At 41.8% G+C, this 27,742-nt stretch overlaps 1 protein-coding gene across 7 annotated transcripts in view; it reads right to left on the reverse strand.

The window, feature by feature from the left end:
* Nucleotides 1-27,742, reverse strand: part of plxna1 (plexin A1) — a 389,627-nt gene that overhangs the window by 86,995 nt on the left and 274,890 nt on the right. For 6 of the 7 annotated variants that reach the window (XM_062969812.1, XM_062969808.1, XM_062969807.1 and 3 more), the window contains exons 11-12: nucleotides 5,650-5,746; nucleotides 3,495-3,685 (exon numbers count right to left, since the gene is read on the reverse strand). In XM_062969812.1, the coding sequence (XP_062825882.1) occupies nucleotides 3,495-3,685; nucleotides 5,650-5,746 (288 nt within the window). Of the gene's footprint in view, nucleotides 1-3,494; nucleotides 3,686-5,649; nucleotides 5,747-22,460; nucleotides 22,833-27,742 lie in introns of those variants that run through there. The other variant, XM_062969814.1, reaches the window with a different exon arrangement.

The following is a 27,742-nucleotide window of genomic DNA, read 5'->3' on the forward strand; positions in this document are numbered from 1 at the left end:
AATTGGAGTTTCTGAACTTGAAACAGAGGTAATCCAATGCATATTGCAGAAGTCCAGCCTTGAGGTTACCAGCACATGCACTACCATCATTAGGTCCTCCAAATCAAGGAAGGGGGACAACTAGCGTATCAGCCAAAGCTGGTAGCAAGCACTCCTGATTGTCGCATCTACCTGGGCTGACATTTGGAGAGATGGATCCAAGAGTACTCCCAAACTGCAAACACAGTATTTCAGAGGGCATGTAACCCCACCCAGGACTGGTTGACACACCTCCATTTTTAGGACTTTTGATGGCAAGAACCTCTGTTTTGCCTGGATTCAATTACAATTTGTTTTTCCTCATCCAGCCCATTACCTCCCCTGTTGTTCAGAGGTCAACAGACCTCTGAACAACCTCTGAGGGTGCCTGCCATAGATGCAGGCGAAACGTTAGGAGAGAATGTTACTGGAACATCGTCATACAGCCTGAAAAACTCACAGCAACCCAGGAACAGATTTGCAACGCAAACTGACTGGAAGAGGAGATGAGCCTTTTTCCTTAGTGCTGGTCAGCAATGCTTTCACACTCACAATAAACAGTAAGAAGCATGTTACTTTGGAGACCATAAGTGCAATTACACTGACTTCCTATCTTCCTCAAAGAAGACAATGAAATCCAAATATATGTTAACCCTCTGCCCATTAATGTCACCAAGACCTGACAGTTTTGCAATCTATGGGTAAACAGAAGGACAGTTGTTTATTTGTAATGGTAGTTCTTCATATGGTCATTTGTGAACTCACACTAATGGATTATCCTGAACCTGGACAACTACACATTTGGAAATTTCTAGAATTAATTTGTCCTTTAGGTTGGTGACACACCTCCTCCACCATGCACTCTCAGGTAGGATAACTCACAACAATCCCTGTCAATGTACTTGGTACTTCACCCAACAGACATGTGATCATTAACACCCATAATCTTATTAAATGACATTTGTAACAGTTGTTGGAGAAGAAGCATATGCCAATCCTAAAGGGGATAAAACAACAAGGGTTGTTTCCTAAAAATGGAGGTGTGTCAACCAGTCCTGGGTGGGGTTACATGCCCTCTGAAATACTGTGTTTGCAGTTTGGGAGTACTCTTGGATCCATCTCTCCAAATGTCAGCCCAGGTAGATGCGACAATCAGGAGTGCTTGCTACCAGCTTTGGCTGATACGCTAGTTGTCCCCCTTCCTTGATTTGGAGGACCTAATGATGGTAGTGCATGTGCTGGTAACCTCAAGGCTGGACTTCTGCAATATGCATTGGATTACCTCTGTTTCAAGTAATCTGTTTCAAGAGGTAATCCAATGCATATTGCAGAAGTCCAGCCTTGAGGTTACCAGCACATGCACTACCATCATTAGGTCCTCCAAATCAAGGAAGGGGGACAACTAGCGTATCAGCCAAAGCTGGTAGCAAGCACTCCTGATTGTCGCATCTACCTGGGCTGACATTTGGAGAGATGGATCCAAGAGTACTCCCAAACTGCAAACACAGTATTTCAGAGGGCATGTAACCCCACCCAGGACTGGTTGACACACCTCCATTTTTAGGACTTTTGATGGCAAGAACCTCTGTTTTGCCTGGATTCAATTACAATTTGTTTTTCCTCATCCAGCCCATTACCTCCCCTGTTGTTCAGAGGTCAACAGACCTCTGAACAACCTCTGAGGGTGCCTGCCATAGATGCAGGCGAAACGTTAGGAGAGAATGTTACTGGAACATCGTCATACAGCCTGAAAAACTCACAGCAACCCAGGAACAGATTTGCAACGCAAACTGACTGGAAGAGGAGATGAGCCTTTTTCCTTAGTGCTGGTCAGCAATGCTTTCACACTCACAATAAACAGTAAGAAGCATGTTACTTTGGAGACCATAAGTGCAATTACACTGACTTCCTATCTTCCTCAAAGAAGACAATGAAATCCAAATATATGTTAACCCTCTGCCCATTAATGTCACCAAGACCTGACAGTTTTGCAATCTATGGGTAAACAGAAGGACAGTTGTTTATTTGTAATGGTAGTTCTTCATATGGTCATTTGTGAACTCACACTAATGGATTATCCTGAACCTGGACAACTACACATTTGGAAATTTCTAGAATTAATTTGTCCTTTAGGTTGGTGACACACCTCCTCCACCATGCACTCTCAGGTAGGATAACTCACAACAATCCCTGTCAATGTACTTGGTACTTCACCCAACAGACATGTGATCATTAACACCCATAATCTTATTAAATGACATTTGTAACAGTTGTTGGAGAAGAAGCATATGCCAATCCTAAAGGGGATAAAACAAGGGTTGTCTAATTCTGAACAGAGAAAGAAAAAAACTCAGCACGGAAACAAAGAAATAACACATCTCTACAATCTTCCCTGCTGTTGTCATTTCCACCACTCAGCCTTAGGTAAAGGTAAAGGTTTTCCCCTGACGTTAAGTCCAGTCATGTCTGACTCTGGGGGTTGGTGCTCATCTCCATTTCTAAGCCGAAGAGCCAGCGTTGTCCATAGACACCTCCAAGGTCATGTGGCCGGCATGACTGTATGGAGCGCTATTACCTTCCCGCCGGAGTGGTATCTATTGATCTACTCACATTTGCATGTTTTCGAACTGCTAGGTTGGCAGGAGCTGGAGCTAACAGCGGCCGCTCATGCCACTCCCGGGGTTTGAACCTGGGACCTTTCGGTCTCCAGCTCAGTGCTTTAACGCACTTCGCCACCGGAGCTCCTTCCCACTCAGCCTTACAGAAGATAAAAATGCATTTAAGTATATTTGAGACATGTTCCCTGCCCTGCAACAAACTTCTTGTAATGAAGCAAATAGTGTGTCAAAATTCACTTCCATTCACTTTAAAATGTGGACCTCTCTTCATCTGAGAGTATTTATCAGAACTGACCAATAAACTGTCATGTCCATCAATATCAATTGAGAGTACTCCATTTCCATTCTAACAAAAGAGAGGAAGAAATGTCACAAACAAGCTAGATAGAAAAAGAAAATAATTATAGTTAGGAAAAGAAGCTAGTGTAATTCTAATTGATGAATTGCATTCTCCAGATCTCCATTGCAAGCATATTTGCATCATCCCAACAATAGCACAATGGTCACAGGACTGATGTTATCCAAGGGATACAGGTTCTGCATGTTTCAGTTCAGTGAGCATTTGTAGATCAGTGGAAAAAGAGGCTTCTTGCTAGATTACTGAGTTGAAGGAAGAAAGGAATCCTCTGGAAGTGAAATGAGCTGAAAGAAACCTAAGAAGAGCCAAGAGCTTCTCTCTATAGGACAGAATTTCCAACTGCAAGTAACATTACACGTTACAAGACTACTATGTATATCAGAAACTCTGGGTCACCCTACTCACACTTTAAATACTCCAGAAATTCCAATTATCTTTCAACATGGTCAACCCTATCCCCCTTCCAAAACCTTCTACCGGGCCACCCCTTACAAGCTTACCTTAGTGATTTTGGGATCTGCGCACCGGCTATTTCCATTGCTGGCGTGCATCCAGCTGCTCTCAGAGGCTGGGCAGTGCTGGCGCAATGAACATCGCTTTTCTGACACACACCAGCCACACTCAAAGCGTGGATCTGCCTTGAGACATAATCCACAGCTTTCACGGAGAGCTGAGCACTTGTATAAGTGAGCTGCAAAAAGAAAGCACAGGTTCCTGCTTAAATTAAAGGGTAGCTGTATTGAACAAAATGCATTCATTTAATTTATATCCTGCCTTTTTCATAGCATAGGATCCAAGGCAGGTTTCAACAAATTAAAAGCAAGTACAACTAAAACCGTACTAATTAAAAAAAAATTAATCCACAATTATATTAAAAACACCATGGTAATGTGGTATAGACAATATTTGCAAAACAGAGGAAAACATAAAGCCACAGCAAACCCCATTAAGAGACTTTTCTGCCACAATGAATTAAGAGCCAAAGTCCTGCCTAAATAAAAAGGTCCTTTGCCTGCTGGCAGAAAGAGAGCAGAGAAGGATCCAACTGAACCTCCCATGGGAAGAAATTCCACACTGTAAGAGCAGCCCTTGAGAAGAATTTATCATATGACTTTATGTGTCAATATTAGTGGTGAAAATAAGAGAAAGTCCTTCCCAAATAATTTAAAACTCAATTCAGCTCATGTCATGAGATTCAATATGTCAAACGGTCTGGACCCAAACTATGTTGGATTTTAAAGTCCATAGTCAACAAACTACCAGTAATAGCAGGAAAGATGTGGCAACATGGGAATTACATGCTCTATATAACCAGAGTTTTTCAGTCTGGCTGCAGCATTTTGAACCCAAATAAGTTTCTAAACAATTTCAGAGAGACAGCTCCATATAGACATGTAACAGTAATCACAGTAGCTTACTAAATAGATAATCCTCATGTATAAGAAACTTGAGTCAGTGTCAATATCCAGAGAAGGAATGGTAAGGGGCGGTGAGCTTTAAATGTAAATTAAATTGTATTTATTGTATTTTATTTGTATTTTAACTTTATGTCTATTCACAAATATTTGCTTTAATTTAAATTTGTATTATTTATTATTTATTTATTTATTTATTTATTTACAGTATTTTATATTCCACCCTTCTCACCCTGAACTCTGACTCAGGGCGGATCACAATGTGCACATATAATGGCAAACTTTCAATGCCATATAAAAAACAGAGACAGAGACAGAGATGCAGAGGTGATTTAACAATTCCCCAGCTTCCAGCTTCCTGAGGAAATGCTCAATTCCGGCCACAGGGGGAGCAGCTGCTTCATCTTCCACTGGGGCATCTTGATGGATACTTCCTCATTCCAAACGGGAGCTGGACGAGTTTTATGGTGTCGTAAATTAGTTAAATTTACCTTCCTGCGGAGCGGTACCCTAAATTCCTACTTGATAGATGCAACTATCTTTCGGTTGAGAGCAGGGGCTATTTTTAATTTTAATTTCCGGGTGCTCACCCCAGCACGGGCTGGCCTACTTAACCAGCTGCACCACAGCCCAGCCCCTATTAGGTTGTGTCATATGATTATTAGCCGTCTTGGGTCGCTATTAGGAAAAAGACAGGATAGAAATTATTATTATTATTATTATTATTATTATTATTATTATTATTATTATTATTATTCAAGCCACTTATTCTGTATACACTTGCTCCATCCACCCAACTTGAAAGCTGTTCACTTCTAGGATTGCCATCATTCACAGCTCACAGAAGCCATGTTACTAGAATAACCTAGAACATGATTTTAACAAAAGGGTGTGGACAGTCTCCTAAGAGTTGCTGACTGTCTGATAATATTTATAAAAAGACAGCACGCTATATATAAAATGTTTCTGAGAAAGATTATTTCATTCAGGTTGCAATATATCTTGCTTGGAAGGAAGGAAGGCAATGGATGGTGTATGAAAACAATTACTTTCAGAATGCCTCTTCCAAACTTTGCTCTGCTCCTATAAGATGTTTTGCTCAAATTGGCAATATATTTGGCTTTTCACTCCCAGGATTTATTGGTTAGACTCTGGCCCCCACAGCTCAGCAGTTCACCAAGGGAGGACTGCTATACCTAAAGGGATTTCCCACCTCACCCTTCTCTTGAAACCATCTCACCTTGGATGTTCTGGGGATTGTCAATGATGAAATTTCCATTCCACACCACAGAAAGGTTCACTGGAAGGTCACTAATGTCATTCCCTTCATAGAAATACTGTCAGGAGAAACACAAGAGGGCAGAGGATCCATTAGTCATTCTTAAAAGACAAAAGAACAGATTGAAAAAGGAGATTCAGACCAGAAACCAGAAGGTGGCTTAGCAGTATACCCATTTAGATCCAGTAATACCAGCAATGAGTGCATACCGAAAACAAAAAAAGTCTCACCAGAAACAAAAACGTCCCCATTTTCAGGGACCCTTCCCCCCTCTGAATGCAGGCCAACCTACTCATCATTGTTATGGTTTCTACCTAGAATTCTGTGAAATGGAAGGCAGGGAGGAATATTTGAATTTGGACTTGGTTCAATGCTCATCACTGTCTCCCCTTGTCTTTATGAACTATGCCTTTAAAGAGCTTGTATTTTTACTCAGCATGTCACAAACAGAAAAAAGAATCATCACTTGAATGATTTATTTGGGTTACAGACACCCAACTCCTCTTGGTACTAAAGCTGTGTGCCTGAGTGTAAAATGTGCATTTCAAGATCAGAACCAACACACATCCAATGATTTTTCAGGTTTTCTCCAACAGTGCACGACCATAGTATTCACTATATATATAGTGAAAATTACATTTCTTTGATTCTAATCAACACTGTTTTCCAGAACGTTGCAAAGCAGTAACATCAATGAGAGAAAGTCACAGAGCGTTTTCTGATTGAATGTATAAACTGAACAAGAATTATATGTGAAACAAAGCTAGCAGCTTCAACTCTGCTCTTCTGCGCTGGCAATATTGGATTTTGCCTTTGGTTTGGTAAGGAAAAGGAAGTTCCCTTAGAGGAAATGAAAATGTAACAGGCCTCTGGAAAGGGAGGTTTCAGTCAGACAAGATTTTGGAAATATATCTTCATCCAGTACCATCATGAGCTCTCTCACTCTGCCTATCCAGGGAAAGAGACACCCAATCTACATCCCAGGCCCAATTTTTGGCAGCCTCATCAATATTCCTTCCACAGTCCCTGCACACATGTGGAGGCTTAATCGATATGAAGACAGGAAGGTAGTCGGAACCTTCCCTGACAGCTAATGACCTCCTTTGGCGAGAGATTCTCCGCTTCTCTCCAGAGAAAATGACAGGCGTGTCAGGAGAGATTAAATGAAAGATTCATGGCTTGCTGGAGTTTGTTAGGGAACTATGGGAGATACAGAATCGGCTCTCCCTGTGCCCATGGCATCTCTTCCTCTCTCAGCCCTTGACACTGAGACGTCCTTTACAGCTTATGACATGCAGAAAGAGGAGGACGGCATGTGTCTTCCTCCTCCTGACACATATCCTTGCAAGTCTCCACCCCACACCATGAATAAAGGGCTCAGCTTCCATTCCTTAAGTTCCTTCAGTGGTTCTTTTGCTTGAAATTCATTAATGGGCAAAAAATGCCCGAAATTATCCCTGTTTAGCATTCTCACAGTCATACAGGACTAGCATGTAATACAGAACGTATAACAAAACACCATAAAAAGATGAGCTCCTGAGAGTTGACAGGACTGCTTCAAATAACTCAGCAAATAATTCCATTACAAAAAACCTTCATTCCTTTACAAATTATGAGAAGTTATGTTTACATCAGGCCCTTTGAATTCTGAACAGTTCAACACAGACATCACTGTTTGAATGCCATTATCAGGAACACTTATTCTACCCCTATGGTATTCACTGTGTACAATCTTCCCTGCCAGTAAAATTGTGCTGTCTAAGTACAGCATTTGAAATTTGCATAGCAATTCTGAAGTAGGAACCAAGAGAAATACATCAGCCAAACCCCCCATTCATTGAATGATATATTTATTTAATATATTTTTATACTGCCTTTTAATTTTCCCTGGGCAGTACATGTCTTTAAAAATGCAAACACTAGAAATGCCCGTTAAAATGTAGTGCCATAATTTCAGGGCAAACAGACGAATGAAAATTACAGGGAACGATATCCGTTGACTAACCTCTTTTCAAAATGACTACCCTATGCAAAATGTTGCTCTCTTAGAAGTCATCAATAGTATAATAGCTGTACTATATTGGCTGTCCTATTAATGTACTATTCAAATAAACTATTCAAATAAATCTATGAACCAGATTAAGATCTTCCAGGGAGGTACTGCTCGCGGCTCCACCGGCCTCACAGGTGCAGCTGGTGGAGATGAGGGACAGGGTCTTCTCGGTGGTGGCCCCACGACTGTGGAACTCCCTCCTGAGTGAAATCAGGTCAGCCCCCTCCCTCCTGATCTTTAGGAAACAGCTAAAGACCTGGCTGTGGAACCAGGCGTTCAGCCCATCAAAGGAATATGAAAAGTGAAAGTGAAAGTTGAAAGTGCAATGGCCCAGAACTGTTTACGGACAATGGCTATGTCTTTATGTTATATATGATGTTATTTTATGTGATGTGTTTAATAATGTTTAATGTTTTATCAGGGGAGGGTAAATGCTAATGTTGTATGCTCTTTTTATCGAAGGTATTAAATTGTTGCCAACATTGTGAACTGTCCTGAGTCCCCTTCGGGATTGAGAAGGGCGGTATATAAATACAGCAAACAAACAAACAAAATAAACTGAATGCTCCATTCCATTTTTACACTAAAAATTATAGTACTGTGATCCCACTTTAACAGGCATGGCAATATCCTACGGAACTCTGGAGTTTGCAGTTTGTTGAGGCACTAGCCCTCTGGCTGAAAATTCTCAATGTCCCATTCCCTAAACTACAAATCCCAGTATTCCACAGGTTGTTGTGATATACCTGTAAGCTAAACTGGAAATATAGCACAATAACCATGAGCACCTATGAGTGCTAGCAGTACACGAAGTCATTCCTGAAGCCGTTCACAAAAAGATGATTCCCTTGAATGGAATCACATACAGGCATGTGCAATATCTGAATCCATGTAAATATCAGGAGTACAGATGAATGGAAGTATAATAACTAATGCAAGCTCATACCAATAATGTCTATATACAGCACACACATTAAATATGGATCACTAGGACTTGAAGATAACTGATGTTTGTATAATGTGGTACACACAGAGGTGAGAGAGAGTGCCTGTGTCTGTTCTTATCCTACTAAATTGATATAGGCTGGAAAAAGCACACTCACCCAAGGAAGTCGGGCACATTTACATTAAAGAGAAACACCCATCATCCAGTAAGAGGGAAATGTGGGGGAAGGGGTGGCAGGAAAGGATTTAGCTGTGACGAGCAGCGTGGCAGCATAAGTGAAATTGGCATTTTCAATTTGTACTCTGACATGTCTCATTTGGGGCCCTGGCATCTCAGGAAGGCATACAGCCTGCAGCTGTCCGAAACACTTATTTGCATTTCTCTGCCCTGGCTCCTTTTGGAAATTAGTTCCTTCTCAAATGGGGAGGGGGGTACAGGGTGGGGGAGGGAGGGAATATATTATTTAACTCTTCTGATACCTGACCTGATGAAAGCAACTCACACCCATGAGAGGGATGTGTGCATTTTTGCTTCGGGTAATACAGGAGACCTTTCTTCTAGGCAGTGAATAAGACATATGGAAGATCTACAGCAAAATACTGCACAGGTCATGAGGTGTTTCCAATGAGGGGTCACAGTCATAACTACTCAAGGCAGGATTTTGAAGCTACTGGGCACACTACCAACATTCACAGAAATGGCCTGAAGGTTCCTCAAAACAGCTACAGTTCCAGTTGGTTTTGTAAAATATGCATGCAGACATACATACACAACTAAATTCAAGGAGGTGTATAATAAAAGAGCAGGACAAACAGCAAAAAACACAACATAAAACACACTGGCAACAATCTTGACATTTAACCTCCTTTGTTGCTGCTGCTGTATATTTTCAAGTTGTTTCTGATCTATGACAAGCCTAAGGTGATCTACACAGGGTTTTCTTATAAAGATTTGTTCAGAAGAGGTTTGCCATAGTTAAAATAGCATTCCAATGGGGCAGGATCCCCATGGCTATCTAGGGGGCATGAGATCTCCAAGGGGTCTACCTTGACTGCTCCCGCACTAAAAAAAATCCAGAAAACATTAAGATTTTGTACTCTCAGCCCACGCCCTGCTCCACATGTCCAGAAAAAATCACAAATTTTTAATGAAAAGGAAATGAGCATACAACTACTTCTGGTTTTATTTTTGACCATTTTTGGCAATTTCTGGGACTGGTACAGTCTACAGCACAGATGTTGGAGGCCAAAGATGCCAGGGTCCCAAATGCTGTACATCCCTTCAGTATAGACTATAAGAAACCTTTGTTCTTTCTTCTTCTTGCCAGTCTTAGTGTATTCTTGGGCCAGACTGTGCCGCAGCTGGTTAATAGCCAGCTGCAATAAATCACTACTGACCAAGAGCTCATGAGATCGAAGCCAGGTGGGGTTAAGCCCCTGACCATTAATACCGTAGCTCGCTGTTTACATAAGCAGCCTGAAAGACAGGTGCATCTGTCAAGTAGGAAATTTAGGTATGCTTTATGTGTGAGGCTAATTTAACTAATTTACAACACTATAAAATTGCTGGCAGCTGCGGAAGGAATGAGGAAGTAATACCATCAAGGACTTGATGTCATAAGTAGACAATGAAGCGGCAGCTCTCCCTGTGGCCGGAATTGAGCATACCCTCATGAAACCAGAAGCTGGAAAATGTTAAATTGCCTCTATGTGCGTGTATAAGTCATCACCTGAAAATAAGATCTAGAAGGAGGGAGCTGCCGTCGCCGAGGAAGGCACATGCGGCGCGAAGGAGAAGGGAAAGGTGTGCACATGGGAGTTGTAGTTAACTCACAACCAATGCACACGGTGGAGCCCACCAAGGATGGCTGTGTCCTTCAGCTGGCTTGAAAAAGATGGCTCTGCTCAGGGCCGTGCACGCAGGAGGAATCGCAAGGTGGGAGTCCTTTTCCCTTCGGCTCCTTCTCTGCCTGCGATGTGAGTTTGCCCAGGAGGCCGAAGGCGAAGCCTTCACAGAGGGGGAGGAGGGGAAGGGGGCACACTCCTTCGGGAGCCATGAATCACCCCAGCCTCCTCCTCCTCCCGCTCCCTACCTTCCCAGAACATGGCCGAAGCGGGGCCCGGCTTGCTGAAAAAGCTCAAAGCCTCCACCGCCTGCTCGTGGCCTTTGTATTTGGGACACAAACACATTTTCTCTAGTAGTGTCCAGACAGTTTGGACTGGTTATGCTGGTTTGTGATGACAACTCTGTACAGTATATAATAAATGTTAATATTTTCAACAATAAATGTGAATTCTTCTTCATGAAAAAAGGAGACATCCCCTGAAAATAAGACCTAACACATCTTTGGGAGCAAAAATTAATATAAGACACAGGGAAACAGGATATTTTGTCTATTTGTCGTATGTCTAATGACATTAAATGTTTGCCATGTATATGTGCATTGTAATTTGCCCTGAGTCCCCTTTGGGGTGAGAAGGGCAGAATATAAATACTTTAAATAAATAAATAAATAAATAAGAGGCAAAAAGAATACTCAATAAATAGCGCCAGAGATTCAGCCTTACATATCTGCCTGAAATAAACTGCTTTTGCAACTGGTGGGTGCCAATTCCAAGGCTGAAGTGAATGGAAATCAAAGCTCAAATCCTCACTTGTCCCCCTTGTTTCAACAAAGGTGAGAGAATATAGAGCTCAGGTTGTAGTTAAAAATCACTACACAGTCTGCTGACTAGTTTGAAATGCATACCTATCTGATCTCTATTTATTTGATTTATATCCTACTTTTCCCCCAACATAGGATCCAAGGCAGCATACAACATTTTAAAAGCACAATGCAAAAGGTTCCTTAAATGAAAATGTCCTTATCCACTGGAGGAGCCAAATGGATCTCCCAGGGAAGTACCTGTAATTACTTAGGCTTTTTTCATATTTTCATCAAACATCTCTGGGATGGTGATCAAATCGAGAGAAAACCTTCCTTTGCATATCTTAGACTTATAGATGGAGCTTCAGTTTTGAACACAAGCTATCTAGGCCATTAAAGGTCCTAGCCCAAGCATGGGCAAACTTTAGCTGTCCAGGTGTTTTGGACTTCAGCTCCCAGAAATCACAGCCAGCTTGCCGACTGTGGGGATTGTGGGAGTTGAAGTCCAAAAAACCTGGATGGCTGAATCTTGCCCATAGCCATACTTTGAATTTTGCCTAGGCTGAAAGCAGGCAGGGTTGTTTTTAAAAGGGGTTTTTACGATCCACATAACCTACCCCTGCCAACAATTTAGCCATAGCATTTGGGAGTTTCCAAATAGTTTCCAAAAGTAGCCCTAGGCAGAGTGTATTACAGTAATCCAAATGGGATGTAATCATGGCCTGTGTCACCATAGTTAATGTTTCAAATCACTGCGTTCATTAATCTTTGCTGATCTCCAAATATTTTAATAATGTCCAAGTTTCTTCTTTGCAATACAGGACAAGATATACATGACATCTGAAATGTCTAGATAAAGCAGTTCCCTGAACACCTGTTTGTGAAGATAAACCACTGAGACTACAATCTTAGACACAGCTATTCAAGATAAGATCCCACTAAAATCAGGGAGATTCCAGTGCATAGGACTAGGCTATAATTGCGTAGCTTTCCGTGGATACCAAGAAAGTTAATTTACGGTTTTAAAACAAACTGTAAATATGAATGAAAATTAGCACTGGTTGGACAATTAACATGTCTTCAGGGATCCTTGTGTGTCAACAAAACATCGAATAAAATCTATGACACTTGCTATGACTGAGAAAATTATGTATGAAATAAAATGTTTTTAAAAGCCTTATTCCTGCAAATAATTGTATTAATAGCATTTTCTTTTGCTGCATGAGAACATATTTATTGAAATACCGAACTAAGTATGTATTTTCCATGACATTTAGCTAGTGTTGTCTAAGTTGACACTGCTTATGAATTCAACTAAACAAAAATTATTGACATTAATTTAGCACCTAGTTTCATGCAAAACGGACCAAATCCAGCAATTTTCCACCCCACTCCCTCCCATTGGTCTCAATTCACATCAAGATATGGCAACCAAATCCTGAATACCAAGTTCAGTCCAAATCGGTTCACAAAATGTGCATTCGAGAGTAAAATTACAGAAATGGAAGGTATTTCTTTGGGAATTACCCAAAGTAATTGATGGATTAGTTCAAATCTTTACTATGTTTTTTTTTTTTTTTGTTGCTTGGATCCCACTAGACCATATCTAAGTTTGATGCTTCTGTGATCAAGCATGTGGATCTGTATAGCACAACAGACAAATATTTCAAGGTAAGCAAGATTGGGAATTATATGTGACAAGCAGCCTGACTTTAGGCAAGGCAGTAGTACAATTGATCAGACTGCTTTAAATCATATTATTTCAAAGTACCTCAGGCTTCAAATAAGCAGATTGTTATGGCACTTACAGATTTTGCAACTGCTGTTGGTCTTCTGGACAGAGGCCAGTTATAAACTGACTGCAACTAATTCTGATAGAAGATTGTTGTGGCTAATTCAGTTGTTATCCAAGTTAATGTAATGCATTTCAGATTCAGTTTGTATGGAGCTTTGGCAGAATCACTTCACATTAACAGAGCAGTCAAACAAGGTTGCATCCGGCCTCCCTTTCTTTTTAATTTTATGCTAATAATACTGACATTATGTTTTTGCCTTTATTGTGTCTATGGTGGGAAATCGTGTGGTTGTTGTTTGAGTTTGTGCTGTGAGTTTGGTAAGGCTCTCCTAGTAAAGATTTCTTACCAGGAATAGGAAAGTAGGAGAGTGCTGATTACCTCTGGCCTACAGAAAGGTACAGCTACTGGTAAATCATTCCAATTCCAGTCATGATGCTTGGGAAATGGCCTTGCTTCAAATCAAAACAAATTGCTAGGTGGACATTATTTTGGAGCAGGTAGGCACTTTGAACATCCTCTGTTTATTGGTGAGAGGGTTAATCCGGGAATAGTACTTAATTTTCGACCTTGCACTTTGCATGTTGCCTTGTTCTTTGTATGCAAAACTGAGGTGGGGAGATTTCTCTTGTACACCATTACCTACTGTCTTAGTAAGTTAACTCATGATATTATAATAGAATTTCTGTGCGCTGATCAACCCTCTGTTAATCACAGGCAGTCCTACTGTAGCTGCAAGAAAACCGTACAGCTAGGAAAAATGGCTTAATTTGTTCATCTTTTCCTGTTTTATTGTGATTTCATTACTGTGACCTATGAAAAAATATAAACAAAAAGTTATTTCCCAGCCATAGAGATATATCAGTAATTTACCGTTTACAAACAAAAACTTTATGCAGAATATCAGCAAGGACTCAGTGGCACAGTGTGTTAAAAGTGCTGAGCTTGTGAACTTGCGGACTGAAAGGTTGCAGGTTCGAATCCGGGGAGCGGAGTCAGTGCTTGCTGTTAACCCCAGCTTCTGCCAACCTAGCAGTTTGAAAACATGCAAATGTGAGATCAATAGATACCGCTCCGGCAGGAAGGCCACATGACCTTGGAGGTGTCTACGGACAACGCTGGCTCTTCGGCTTAGAAATGGCAATGAGGACCAATCCACAGTGTCAGACATGATTGGTCTTAATGCCAGGGGAAAACCTTTATTATCAGCAAGGACTGGAAAGTAGGAAAGCTCTTGACATTGGTTTCTGGTGGCCAGTGAAAACAGTGTGTGTCAATCTTGTGGCCATCTTCACATTCATTGAGTGAAAGGAAAGGATTGGAGGTAGGAATGTACAGCGCTCAAATGAGAACGAAGTACTACAGTTGATGGATGGTTGGGTCCCCCACTAAATATGACATTTTGATCTGGTCTGATTCAACTAATCTGGTGCACTATCACTTACCACTGCTATTTTATTTTCATATTTATGTTGCCTATATATGTGCTTGAATGAATCCCAGGTGAATAAGGAAGAAAGAGTGCCCTCAAGAGTGTTAATCTTCGGAAGGGAAGTACAGTGCTGAGGATCAGGCATGTGAGTCAAGAAAAAGTAACATAGATATTTGACACATATCTCATATTACATTTCTTCTCCACTGTTCAAGAGTCAGGTTGCCCATCAGCCCAATGTCTAGTAGTGTATTTGTGTTTGTATTCAATGAAGTTCGGTCTACAAAAAAACACTCACTACTCATGACTTGGCTGTGGGATGATCTGATGTGAATTATGGATGAGAAGGGGAAAGGGAAACTTTCCCAGCTCTGGCTTCCTGGGATACTAGTGCAGCACAAACCAAGAGGAGGAAATGCCATCATTTATAGCAGTGGTTCTCAACCTGTGGGTCCCCAAGGTGTTTTGGCCTACAACTCCCAGAAATCCCATCCAGTTTACCAGCTGTTAGGATTTCTGGGAGTTGAAGGCCAAACAACTGGGGATCCACAGGTTGAGAACCACTGATGTATAAGAATCCTACCTGTGCCCATTGTCCTGGCACAGGTTTTGAAGAGAACATTTCTCATGTTTACTCAAACCTTGATGTCAATTATCACAGTGTCTATGGACATTCAGTGCACATTTTTATAATTGTTTCAGTTCTGGGATATTATTGACTATTTTGCCCTCTTAGGGGAAGTTTTTTTGCCACCTCTCACTTTTTAAAAAAGATCCAATGAAACTTCTTTTTCAAAGATCAAGCCCAAGACTGGATGCTACAACTCCAGAAATGCTAGAGTATACAATTGGAAGCAAGGCCATTTGGAGCAGGTGGTGATGAGGTTTTTAAGAGGGCCCCAAACATGCTGAAATGCTTACAACAATCCTCCAGAGGCTTAGGGGGCTGCAACTGGATTATCTAAGGAGCAAACTAATAAAAATGACACTAATATATTTTAGGAGAGGAGAGGCAAAAGTGGTGAAGCTATCCGGGGTCCTGCAGGGGGTGCCAAGGAAGCTGTTCACCCTTCAACAGTTGCCCAGCCTGATGTAAACCACTCTGTCCTCAGATAAGCAGACAACAGATGGCTCTTGTGGTCCCTTCCAACTCTATGATTCTAATGTCTACTTCCTAAGATAGGAATTACAGGATGGAACAATCTTCCAAAGCACACAAATGCTGCAGACAACAGTCTACAAGTTCATCAAATACAGCTTGAAAATTATCCTGGGGCATACCTTCTAGCTTCTCCTCATATTTCATAGTTAACATTTTCTGTGCCTTCCTCAGCAGGACTGTTCTGGCAGCCTACTGCTGTTTCTAACGGCAAAGACTAATTGGCGTTGCTAAAGGCAAGGCAGAAGCTTTTAATTTCATTGGTTACCATGGCCTACCTTTCACAAACAGAAAAAGTGGCAGTGAAATCAGCAAGTTCATTTTACAATTGCTATGAATTGCAAGGATTGCTTAAAGAGTATAATATTGTCTGCTAGATTTCTAGGTTAACAACCATAATCCACACTTTTTCTGAGCACAATGTGCTTTTGAGAACTCCACCTTCTTACAGAAGACAGATGTAGCAGAAACAGTAATGATACATTTGCTTGACAAAATGAGTCTACACCTGAGAGTGAGCTGGTCCCAACTCAACTGAGATTTCTTCAAAGTAGAAAGCTATACAGAATTGTGCAGCAAGAGGTCTTCCTTGAAAGAGTCTAAGGGACATCGACGAGGCTTTGCAGACAAGGCATTCAGGATAGGATGGAAGGAAGAGGGAGAAAGTGAGAAACAATTTGTTCATGATGTGTGCAAAAAAGCTATATATAGGACAAGAGGGAGGTATAAAAGTAAAAGAAATAAATCCTATGAGGGTCAGTGAAAGCTTTACTGCCAAGGAGCCAATATGTTGCCTTAGAGAAAACACATTCGTTTCAGCTTCTTCCTCACATACAAGAGGTCCTGTTGCAACCGTCTCTATTCCTCAATTTCCCCATCCCGTCCTTAATATTTGATTCTCAGGAGCTACTTCCACTATACTCCAGGAGGCTGGTAGATGTTACCAATGCCCACTCCAGTTACCCAGTATTGGAGGATCAGCTTTGGGTGCTGGGTGAACTCAACAGAGTCCTATTCCAGGCAAGTCCTCTGGAGTGCTGGAGAGGCCATACTGAGATAATGAGAACGAGCATGTTATGTAATAGCACTGACACCAACAGTGTAAGAAATAACCTGTTGTTGTTAATGACCTTCTTAATTATTATTCTACCTTGATAAAGGATTAAAACTACAACAAACCATTGGCTATGGGCATCTTAGCAGATGCTCAATTCATTCAAGTGAATGATGGGTTTTTCACAGGCATAGGAGATCCAAACGCATCCATCTGAGTTGGATGGGCAGGAAAGCTGCAATCTGCACAGATGCCTAGCCTTCTCTTCCCCTCTCCTGGCCTTTGCTGCTCTGTTCAGCAGGAGGGAAATCCTGCATATGCATACACACAATCTGTCACCCCGCAGCCAACTATGGAAAAGCAACAAGCATTATGAGGAGAAGCAGTAACCCAGCAGAAGGCATGTCATCCAGGATTTGATTTATACTGTGTTTAAAGGGTAAGGATGGGTTAGTTCTGGTTTTCTTTCTGTCTAGGGGAGGTGGGAGGTCAGAGACCACCTCTGGACAAAACTTCTGCATCTAATCTACTATGTTTTGAATGAGGAAGTACAATTAAAATGTTCACCTGCTCTGTTATAAACATAAAATTTACCACCTGCCTTTGGAAAATTAGATTAAAGCAAATAACCCTGATGTCTTCATTGGAGCACAGGGTTAAGACTTGCTGGCTTAAAACAAGCATAGCATGTTCTTACACTTTTAAAAACGTGTTGAATGTGATTCATTTGCCTTTTTCAATTCCTCCTCAGGACATAAAGGATGGATGGCACATCTGGGAAAACAAGGACTGGGAAGCTGTCTGCCTCCACAAAATTGCCAGTCTCTCCATGAGTCAACTGGAGGAAGAACACGCCAGATTTTGGGGCTTGCCAACAACAGCCCAAACTATTTCTGGATTTCCTCACACTGCAAGGAAGGGAGTCCGACATGCATCCCAAGAGCCAGAGGGGAAGCCAGAGAAAGCGGGTGTTTTGGAGGAGACAGGGAGGAAAGCAGCCAACAAGCCTGAGCTTTAGCCAGGAGTCTAACACCACATGCTCGTGTTACACTAGCAAAGCCAAACACTTACACACACTTGTACTTTTGTTTTATTTTGTTTGCCATTTGGCATTTTTAACCCTCTTAAGACACATATAAAAGAGCACATCCGTGTCATTGTATGCTCATAATTGTTAATGCAGAGTAGAATTGCCATTTCCCATCTTAATATGTGTTGAGACAAAAGAGAGGAAAGGGGACAAAAGCCTTCTCTTCTCATTCTCTAACCACCCAGATTGTAAGTAGTCTATAATTTATAACAGCAATCTCAGGCTGAGCTCTGAAACACACTTATTTGGAAAGTACACTCACAAAAATCCATGGGGCTTGTATCCAGATAAAAATGTTGAGAACTATGATGTAAGTTTAAAAAAAAATATGCTTGCTGGTTTGCTAAACTGTTGTGGCATTATGCCAATGCCATTAATGTCTCTCCCTCTGAATTTTCACAATTACACATTTCTACAGGTTTAAATGGTTGGGTTAACTGTTATGCCACACAGAAATCTGGACTTGCTCTCCAGGTTGTTACTCGGTTACGGTACTAAAATATGCTACATTACACATCAATGCAATGATGTTGCTGGAATAGTAAACATGTGCCACAGTATGGTTTTCTTGACTTCCAGGGGTGACCCTGATGTATCAACATTAGAATCCCCATAGCCAAATCCGTTAATTTTCACTGCTGGAAACTGTGTCAATAAATCTAACATTCTTTACAGGTTTAATCAGATCTAATGAGAAAGATTTTTTCATCATCATTCTATGTGAAAAATACAAGTAGTTATTTTTTTCATCTACTTGCACCAGTAGGGTAAAGGTAAAGGTTTTCCCCTGACATTAAGTCTAGTCATGTACGACTCTGGGGGTTGATGCTCATCTCCATTTCTAAGCTGAAGAGCCAGCATTGTCCGTAGACACCTCCATGGTCATGTGGCCGGCATGACTGCATGGAGTGCTATTACCTTCCCACCAGAACATTGATCTGCTCACATTTCCATGTTTTCGAACTGGTAAGTTGGCAAAAGACGGGGCTCACAGCGGGAGCTCACCCCACTCCCCAGATTCAAACCACCGATGTTTTGGTCAGCAAGTTCAGTGGTTTAACCTGCTGTGCCATCGGGGGCTTCCTACTTGTACCTGTAGTAGTAGTAAAACTGCTAACTAACAGGCAGATTGACTGACTGCAACAGGGCAGTGACCTCTTTGTCTTGGTTATCCTTGAAGAATGCGTATACACTATGTTGATGATATACAAAATAGAAATTCAGATAATAATAATAACAACAACAACTACTACTACTACTACTTTATTTTTATACCTCGCCACTATCTCCCCGAGGGGGCTCAGGGCGGCTTACATGAGGCAATGGCAAGGTAGTTAACAGTTGTTAGAAAATAAGAACACATCAAATGAAATACAATTATACATGTAAACATAGTAAAATAACAATGATGTCAAAACATGCAATTTAAAAACCTGAACAAAATTCATAAAAGCAAACTGGGCCAAAGTACATTGGTGTATATATTGTAAACTGGAAAAAGAGGTAGGTGAGCAAAGTGCTACAGTTGATAGGAAAACTTGGGATTAAGATAGTGTTGAAATAAAAATAACATATAATCCAAACGTCCATAATCTGCATGCTATCTTAAAAGCAAAAACGAAAACTCCGAGATGGTGTTATTTACAAATACATCTTTAGAGGATATCAAGAACAGTTCTTAGCTGCCACATCCTGGGTTTAAAGCTTTCTGCCATTTCCCAGCAGTAGTAGTTAAATGCAAGCACAGCAAGGAGACTGTTGCCCTCCTTTTGCTGATTTGCCAGTCATGATTGCTGCAGATTCCTGACCTCAAGTCTTGGCAGAGAAATACATGAATGGCCTTGCTCCAATTATTTTAGTTTAAGCCATATTTATTTGTTGACAGATACACAGATGGATCCTGAAAACTCAAACAGGACTTCTATTTACAAAGCTTCAAACCCATTTTAAAATTATTTAGATTACAACAGCCCCCTGCAATTATGCAACATAGAAATTTACACAGAAACTCATCATCACGCCACCTGCCCCCCGCCCACCCTTCACTAGAGAATGTGAGAAGCAAATCTATTTTATAATCCTAATTTTTCACATGAGAGAGTTTTTTGGGAAAAAAAAGCCAGGCTAAGTAACTCATCCAAAACCAGGCCTGCACCGTAATACCGTAAATGTTTGGGTGTCTCTGGCTCTCTGCCTTGTCTGCACACAATAGACCATTTTGCCTTAACTGAATGGAACTGCTCTAAAAAAATGAGAAAGCCAGGTTCCCAAATGACTGACTAGTCACATGGCAGTGTCTTCTGCTGTCCCCATCTGCTAAAATGAATTAAACATAGCAAAAATACATACTGAATAAAATCCCTGATATTTTCTTCCCATAATTACATTTCTGGAATTGCTTAAAATATGTAATGTGCATGTAGGATGCATCTATCAGTTCACCCTATGGATGTTTCTCCTATGTGATTGAAAGGATATATGGTGGAGTATTGACCTGTTAAGAGAAAAACTGTCAGTACAAGCATATGAAAGAAGAGTTGGATAGAAGTTAGAATGAACAGGATGGTTGTCATTTGGCAAATAACTCCATCTTACACGGGGTGTCCCAAGAGTCCCCTTACATAGAAAAAATAACAAACGTATATTACATTTTTAATTTTTTTATATTTCTTATACTGGAAGAGTTTTGTAAAAATTTTATAATGAGTATTTGGTAAATAAAGGAACATTTAGCTACAATTTCCCATTTTCCCTATTTATGGTGACTTTTGGGACATCGTATATATACATATACAGGCTAGAAATCATAGAATTATAGAGTTGGAAGAGACCCCACGGGACATCTAGTCCAAATCATCCTGGGATAGTTATTATGGAAATTAAAATATGAGTTATCAGAAAGGGGAAACACTTGGCAATTTCCAACTAACTGACTACAAGACTAATAGCTGACACAATCAGTATACATCCTTTCCTTCATGTACTTAAAACAGTTTTCTAATTTGTTCCCTTGAACACAATTATTTTAACAATCAAGTCCAGTAATATTTAATTTCTATGGTAGCTTCTTTCTAGAGTATCAACGACAGGGTCCTTAGCATCAACTGCTAACTGATTTCTTTTTAGCTAGTGATGTCAAGGATTGAACCCGGCTTCTTTTTCATACAGAATGTGTTTTCTGTCACCTTTTGGTTTAGAGGGTTGAGCCTTGGATGCTCTCAATTTCACATTTTGCACTAAAAGTTACTTTGTGCCACCATAAAAAATGACTTTATGGACTTAAGATATCACATGTATTAGTTAAATCACTCACATGTTTTCAGTAAAACCAGTGTGTCCAAAATTGTGTGTGGACAATTGTGAGTGATTGGATCCTGCTTTGCCTGTCTGCTATCATCCTTTGGCCTACTTGTATCTCTCCTTGTCTAAGAAATCAATCATTCACTCCAAGTCCATACCAAATGCTCCTTGTTCCCAATGTTTATACCCAATGCATTAATATTCAGAACAGCTGATCTGTCTTCAAAAACCTGAAGGAACTCACATATGCAGGTGGACAGAAATGTACCCAGATGGGCACACAGTATGGTAGGCAAGCAAGCAGATGGATACAGATGACACACAGAGACATAATATACATATGGAAACAAAGACTAAGAGATACACAAAAAGGAAGAGAAGAACCTGGGACAAAAGATTACAGACAATAATAAAAAATGTGAAATAAAAATACACCTATGGCATTAATATTTTCTATGTTTCCTTTATTGCCATTTCTCCAAAAGAAGGTTGAGGTTCTTAAGGTCTTGTGATTACCTCCAAAAACATGCAGTTTGGAAAAATGCTGTTCTTCAAAGAACATCTCAACACAAAGGATGCTACTGAGTGTATTTTCAATGATAGCTCCCATAAGGTTCCAATCCGCTCTAAACAATATAAATAAGGACTGCCTCTGATGACAACATGTATTTCTTTTAATAGTTTCCTTGTAAGCATTCGCATTTTCCTTGACTTTGTTCCATCTTCTGACATCTAATCAAGCATCAAGTAAGAGTCTCAATAAGTTAGGGGAACAAATGATAAGATAAGAGATAATGTGCAAAAGCCCAATGTTGACGGTTACATCCAACCCAAGAAAAAGGAATAAAACCCTTATTTCAGTTATAGACTCTCACACTCAAATAAGACAAATAGGTTGGTCTGTTCAATTTATCTTAATACTGATGGGGGAAGACATTTGACTTTATTTTAAGTCAAAATAAACAATCAATTTTGCCATTGAAAGCTTTTAAAGGAACCATAACACTTCTTATGAAAACAATGAGCAACAGGTTAGGTTGTTTTAGTAAGCCTATTTCAACTTCTATTCCATTCATTCAGAAGAGTAAACAACATAAAAACTGCCTCCACCATATGAAGAAGCCTGATTTCTCCAATCTGTCTTTTGCAGTTCCATCTGCAAAAAGCAAATAAGTTAAAGAGAGAAGCTCCCAGTGAGGAAGGTGGTCCCTACGATAATTTCCTAGATTCATGCACTGTTAGTGAGTATATATCTGTCCTGCTCACTTCAAAGGATCAGTCTGAACGCAGATCAGAGATGGCTGCTCTCAAATCCAATCTTTATTGAAGAACACATGACTTTGGAAAAGTCAGGAATGACCCAATGTTTACATACAACTATTTTTATAACTTTTGATGCTACGTAACACCACACGTAAATATCATCATCAAGTCCCACCCCCAATATCACATTACTACCATTTTCACACACTAGACCAATTATAATTGTTTATACTTTCGGCCCCAAGTTCCCAGGCATATTCTATCTTCTTCTGCCAGGTGCTCCTGGGATTGTTTATGTTATGACTCCCAGTTACAGGGCTGAATTACCAAAGCCCTGTAACTGGGTTCCATGACATGGTGCCCTCCTTTTCTTCGTCCTCCTCTTCGGTTCTTCTTTCATCACAAGCCTGAAACAAAACAATAATTCTATGTGTCCATTTTGTCCAAAGTACCCATATATTTTTTCAGTAAGCTACGATGGAATACAGGGTGTATTTTCCCTAAACTTTTTGGCAATGTCAACTGGAAAGTCACCTCGTTGATAACACCCTGTATTCTAAATGGTCCAATATATTTAGGGCCCAATTTTTTCGAAGGTAGCCCCAGTTTGATGTTTTGGGTACTTAGCCACACTAAATCTCCTTTCTCCAATTTATCACCTTCCACCCTCTTTCTGTCTGCGAATACTTTATACTTTTTATGTGCTTCTTTTAAGGATGCAGTCACTTGACTCCAGCATTCCATCATTTGCGCTTTCCATTTCCCTGCCTCTGTTCCCTCATTCTCTGTCCATCTCGGCAGCTGGGGCAGAGGCTGTATTTCATACCCGTAAACTACCTCAAAGGGGGTTTTATTTGTTGCTGAATGTATAGTCGAATTAAAAGCTAGTTCTGCAAAAGCCAACCACCGAGACCAGTCATTTTGTCTCATGTTAGAGTACGTTCGAAGGAACTGCCCAAGTGTCTGCTGAGTACGTTCTAACCGCCCCATTTGTCATGGGGTGAAAAGCAGAACTTAAACTCCTTTCTGCTCCTAGCATTTCCAGGAATTTTTCCCAAAATTTTGCTGTGAATTGTACTCCTCTGTCACTGACAACTCTACTGGGACATCCATGCAGTTTGTAAATGTGGTTTATGTACAATTCAGCTAGTTTCTCGGCTGATGGTAGTTTCGTCAGTGCTATAAAGTGGGCCTGTTTAGAAAACAGGTCCAATACTGTCCAAATATAACGATGTCCTTTGCTGACCGGTAGTTCCCCCACAAAGTCCATAGCTACACATTCCCAAGGTCTGGTAGGTTCTGCTACTGTTTGTAATAATCCCATTGGCTTCCCTCCTCTCGATTTATTTCTGGCACAATCATCACATTGAACAACATAATTTTTTATGTCCTTCCTCATCCCTGGCCACCAGCAATGTTTTGCTATTGCTTTTGTTGTTTTTGTAATTCCTGTATGACCAGCGCTCTGGTTGTTGTGAAAACGATGCAAAATCTTGATCCTTAATGTTGCTGGGATATACAGTTTCTTGTTCACAAACCAAAATCCCCCCTTCTGCTCCCCCTGTTCTGCATTGGATGCGATCCACTGGTCTCCTTCATAAGACTGTTTCAGCTCGTTTCCCCAATTATCTTTTCCGTCGAGTTCAACCATAACAGTGTTCTCCTTTTGGGTTTGTGCTCTTGTTCTGACAGCTAAGCCCCATTGTTTGTCAGAGAATATTGTTCCCTCTTTTGCTGTGGGTATTCCTTCGTGTTGAGGCATGCGTGAAAGAGCATCTGCCAAGACATTCTGCTTCCCTTGAAAAAACTTTAATTGGAAATCGAACCTGCTGAAGTATTGTGCCCATCTAATCTGTTTGGGGGACAATTTTCGAGGGGACTTTAAATACTGGAGGTTCTTATGGTCAGACCAAATTTCAAATGGGATTCCGCTTCCTTCGAGAAAGTGTCGCCAGCATTCTAAGGCTTTTAATATGGCTAGTGCCTCTTTTTCCCATATCGGCCAACATTTTTCAGTTTCGCTGAACTTCCGGGACAAATATCCACAGGGTTTTAAGTTCCCATTTTGATCCTTTTGCAATAGTACTGCCCCATACGCACAGTCTGAGGCATCGCAATGGATTATGAAAGGGCTCCTGATATCGGGGTGTTTTAGAATGGGTCCTTCTGTGAAGCATTCTTTTAGGGTTTCAAATGCCTTTTGGCATTCTGGCGTCCAACTTAGTTTGGCGCCAGGAGCTTTTACTTTTGCTGTCTCTCCTTTCCCTTTTGTTTTTAAAAGCTCAGTAAGGGGTGCAGTTATTTGCGCGAAGCCTTTTATGAAGGATCTATAAAAATTTGCAAACCCCAGAAACGATTGCAATTGCCTCCTCGTTTGAGGCACTCCCCATTCTTTTACATCTGATACTTTAGCTGGATCCATAGCTAACCCTTCTGGAGATATCCGATACCCCAGAAAGTCAATTTGAGTTTTATTAAATTCACATTTGGACAGTTTTGCGTACAGCTTTGCTTCTCTTAGTCTCTGCAAAACTTCCCGGACCAATTTCACGTGCTTTTCCTTATCTTCAGTCACAATCAAGATATCATCAAGAAATATGAATACCCCTCTGTACAACAATGGGTGCAGTATTTCATTTATAAGCTGCATAAAGCACCCGCCTCCATTTTTTAAACCGAAAGGTAAAATTTTATATTCAAAATGGCCGAATGCGCAGGAAAATGCAGTTTTCCAAGTATCTTCCGGTTTGATCCTTAATTTATGATATGCTTCAATTAAATCAAGTTTAGTAAATATGCTCCCTTTTTTCAATACGGTAATTAAATCCTTTACTAATGGCATAGGGTATTTATTGTCCTTAGTAATTGCATTTAAATTTCGATAATCAATGCACAATCTTAGGGAGTTGTCTTTCTTTCTCCTGAATAACACTGGGGCCCCGAGAGGAGAATTGGATGGCTTAATGAAGCCCCGCGCCAGGTTTTTATCAATGTATTTCCTCAATTCCTCCTTCTCCTGCACAGACATGGGATACACTTTTGGTTTTGGTAAGTTTGCTCCGGGGGTTATTTCAATTTCTACTTCTATATTCCTTTTGGGAGGTAATTTACTTGCCTCTTTCTGATTGAACACATCCACAAAGTCTCTGTATTCAGGTGGCAATAGCAGTGGGTCTATTTCACCTTCTTCATCTCCCTCGTCCTCCTCTTCTGCAATCTTGCTTATCTCCCATTGCGTCTGCTGTTCTTTAAATGCTAGGCTCTTTCCTCTCCAATCTACTTCGGGATTTGCCTGTTCGAGCCATGGTATCCCTAATATTACGTGGTATGTGGCAATAGGGGCTATCACAAAGGATATTCTTCCTTCCCATTTGCCTATTTTACATGGGACCTCCCGTATTTCCTTTGTAGATACTTCCCCAGTAGCCACTGATCCGTCTAGCTGCGAAAACGCAATTGGGGAGTCAAGCGCCATCTGCTGGCATTTCAACGCTCCTGCTAACTCTGGAGTTATAATATTCCTGGAACAACCACAATCCACAAATGCCTTGCAGGTGGCCCGATTCTCTAGCCCCGATAGGCAGATTGGCACTACTATCATGCGTTTGTCCCGACTCACCAATTTTTCTGGAGATTCTGGGGCTTGCACCTCCTCCTCCGCACGCCTCCCGGTTGCTGGCTTGGGCTTTGGGGGTTTTGGCGGCTCCCCCTTCCGTGCCCAGCATTCTGCTGCTCGATGGCCCGTCTTCCCACATACAAAGCATCCCGGTCTAGGTTTGCTGTCGTCTCCTCTGGAGGGAATCCCCGGCCTCCCTCCGGGTCTTTCCTGCTTCCTCGTTTCTCCTCGACCTCTCGCCACCGGTCTTTGCTGGCCGCCGCTGCTCCTGAAGCGCTTTACTTGGGCCAGGGTGGATTCAACGCGCCCCGCTAGTTGAATCCATCCCTGGAGCGTTTCGGGGTCATCTCTGTGCGCTGCCCAGCTGAAAATCTCGGGGCGTAGTCCCTCTTTAAATAACTCCACTTTGGTCACTTCAGACCACTCTGGTACCCTTTCCGCGAGGTGTAGGAATTCCTCTGCGTACTCGGGCACTGTTTTGTCCCTCTGCTTTATTCCTTTCAGCTGGTCTCGAGCCCTCAATTGCTCTAGCCGGTCTCTGAATCGGTTTTCCAGTGCGGCGAGGAAGCGGGGTACTGACCTCAGGCATGGGTCGTGTCTGGCATGGAGTTGCACGTACCAGCTGGCTGCTCCTCGCTTTAGTGTGTTGCCGATGGCTCGAACCCTGCTTGCTTCGGAGGGGAATGTGTGTGCATTATCTTCCATGTATCCTCTGATGCTAATTAGAAAAAAGTTCAGTTCATCTGATTCCCCTCCGTATTCCAGTTTGAGATCTTCTCTTCTTGGCATCCATTCTGCGGCCCGTTGATGCTGTCTGGGAGGCATGGGGAGGGGTTGCATCAGGTTTCCTCGGGCGGCTCCTTGGAACACGCCGCGCCCCACTCCGGTGGTCATTCTGCGCGGCTCCCGAAAGTCTGCCGCCGCTGTCGGCCCTTCCGCCCATCCGCATACTGGCCTCGCTGTAGCCCCCTCATCTCGCCTTTCCTCGTCGTACGGCACATCCTCCTCCTCTTCCTGGATCCCCCGCTCCTCTCCGCCTTCGTCTGCAAATCCACTGGACCCGATCCCTGGCCCCAGTGGCCTTTCCACCCCGACGCCCATTCGGGGGGTTGGGAGCTCTGTTGGAGATGGCGGCCTCAGAGTTCCCAGAGCTCGCTGGCGCTCCACTTCGCGCGCCATTCTGTCTCGGAACTCCAGCTCCTGCCAGTATTCCTCGTCTCCCTCGTCCCTTGCCGCCGCGGGACTCTGCGTTGAAGCTCGCTGTCCCCTCTGGCTCCAATCGCCTCCTTTGCTTGGCTCTCTCTCGGCGCCATATCGGATGTGCTCTTTTTGGAGATTCTCTTCCAATATTGGCACTATTCTCCCCACGGTATCCGACAGCCTGGATAAGTGAGTTTCCAGGATGGATAACCGCAGGGCCACGGTCTCCGGCATGCTTCCTCCAGATCCCCAACTGGTTTCTGCCGCCACCGGAACGCCTCTTCCCCCTCTGGGAATCCTCTGGGTCACGCCGTCCGGCTTGGGGTACCCCGTAGAGGAAGCTATGGCTTGCAATGTCTCTTCTGCCAACGGCAGAGCTCCCAGCGGAGGCCCCTTTGCTCCGTCATGGCTTTGATCTCCTTCCCTGCTCATTATCACTTCACTGCAAATTTGCAGGAGGGTGAGAACTGGATTCCTGACTTAATTGTCCTGCTCACTTCA

Source organism: Anolis carolinensis, chromosome 2, assembly GCF_035594765.1.
Source record: "Anolis carolinensis isolate JA03-04 chromosome 2, rAnoCar3.1.pri, whole genome shotgun sequence".
Lineage (NCBI taxonomy): Eukaryota > Metazoa > Chordata > Lepidosauria > Squamata > Dactyloidae > Anolis > Anolis carolinensis.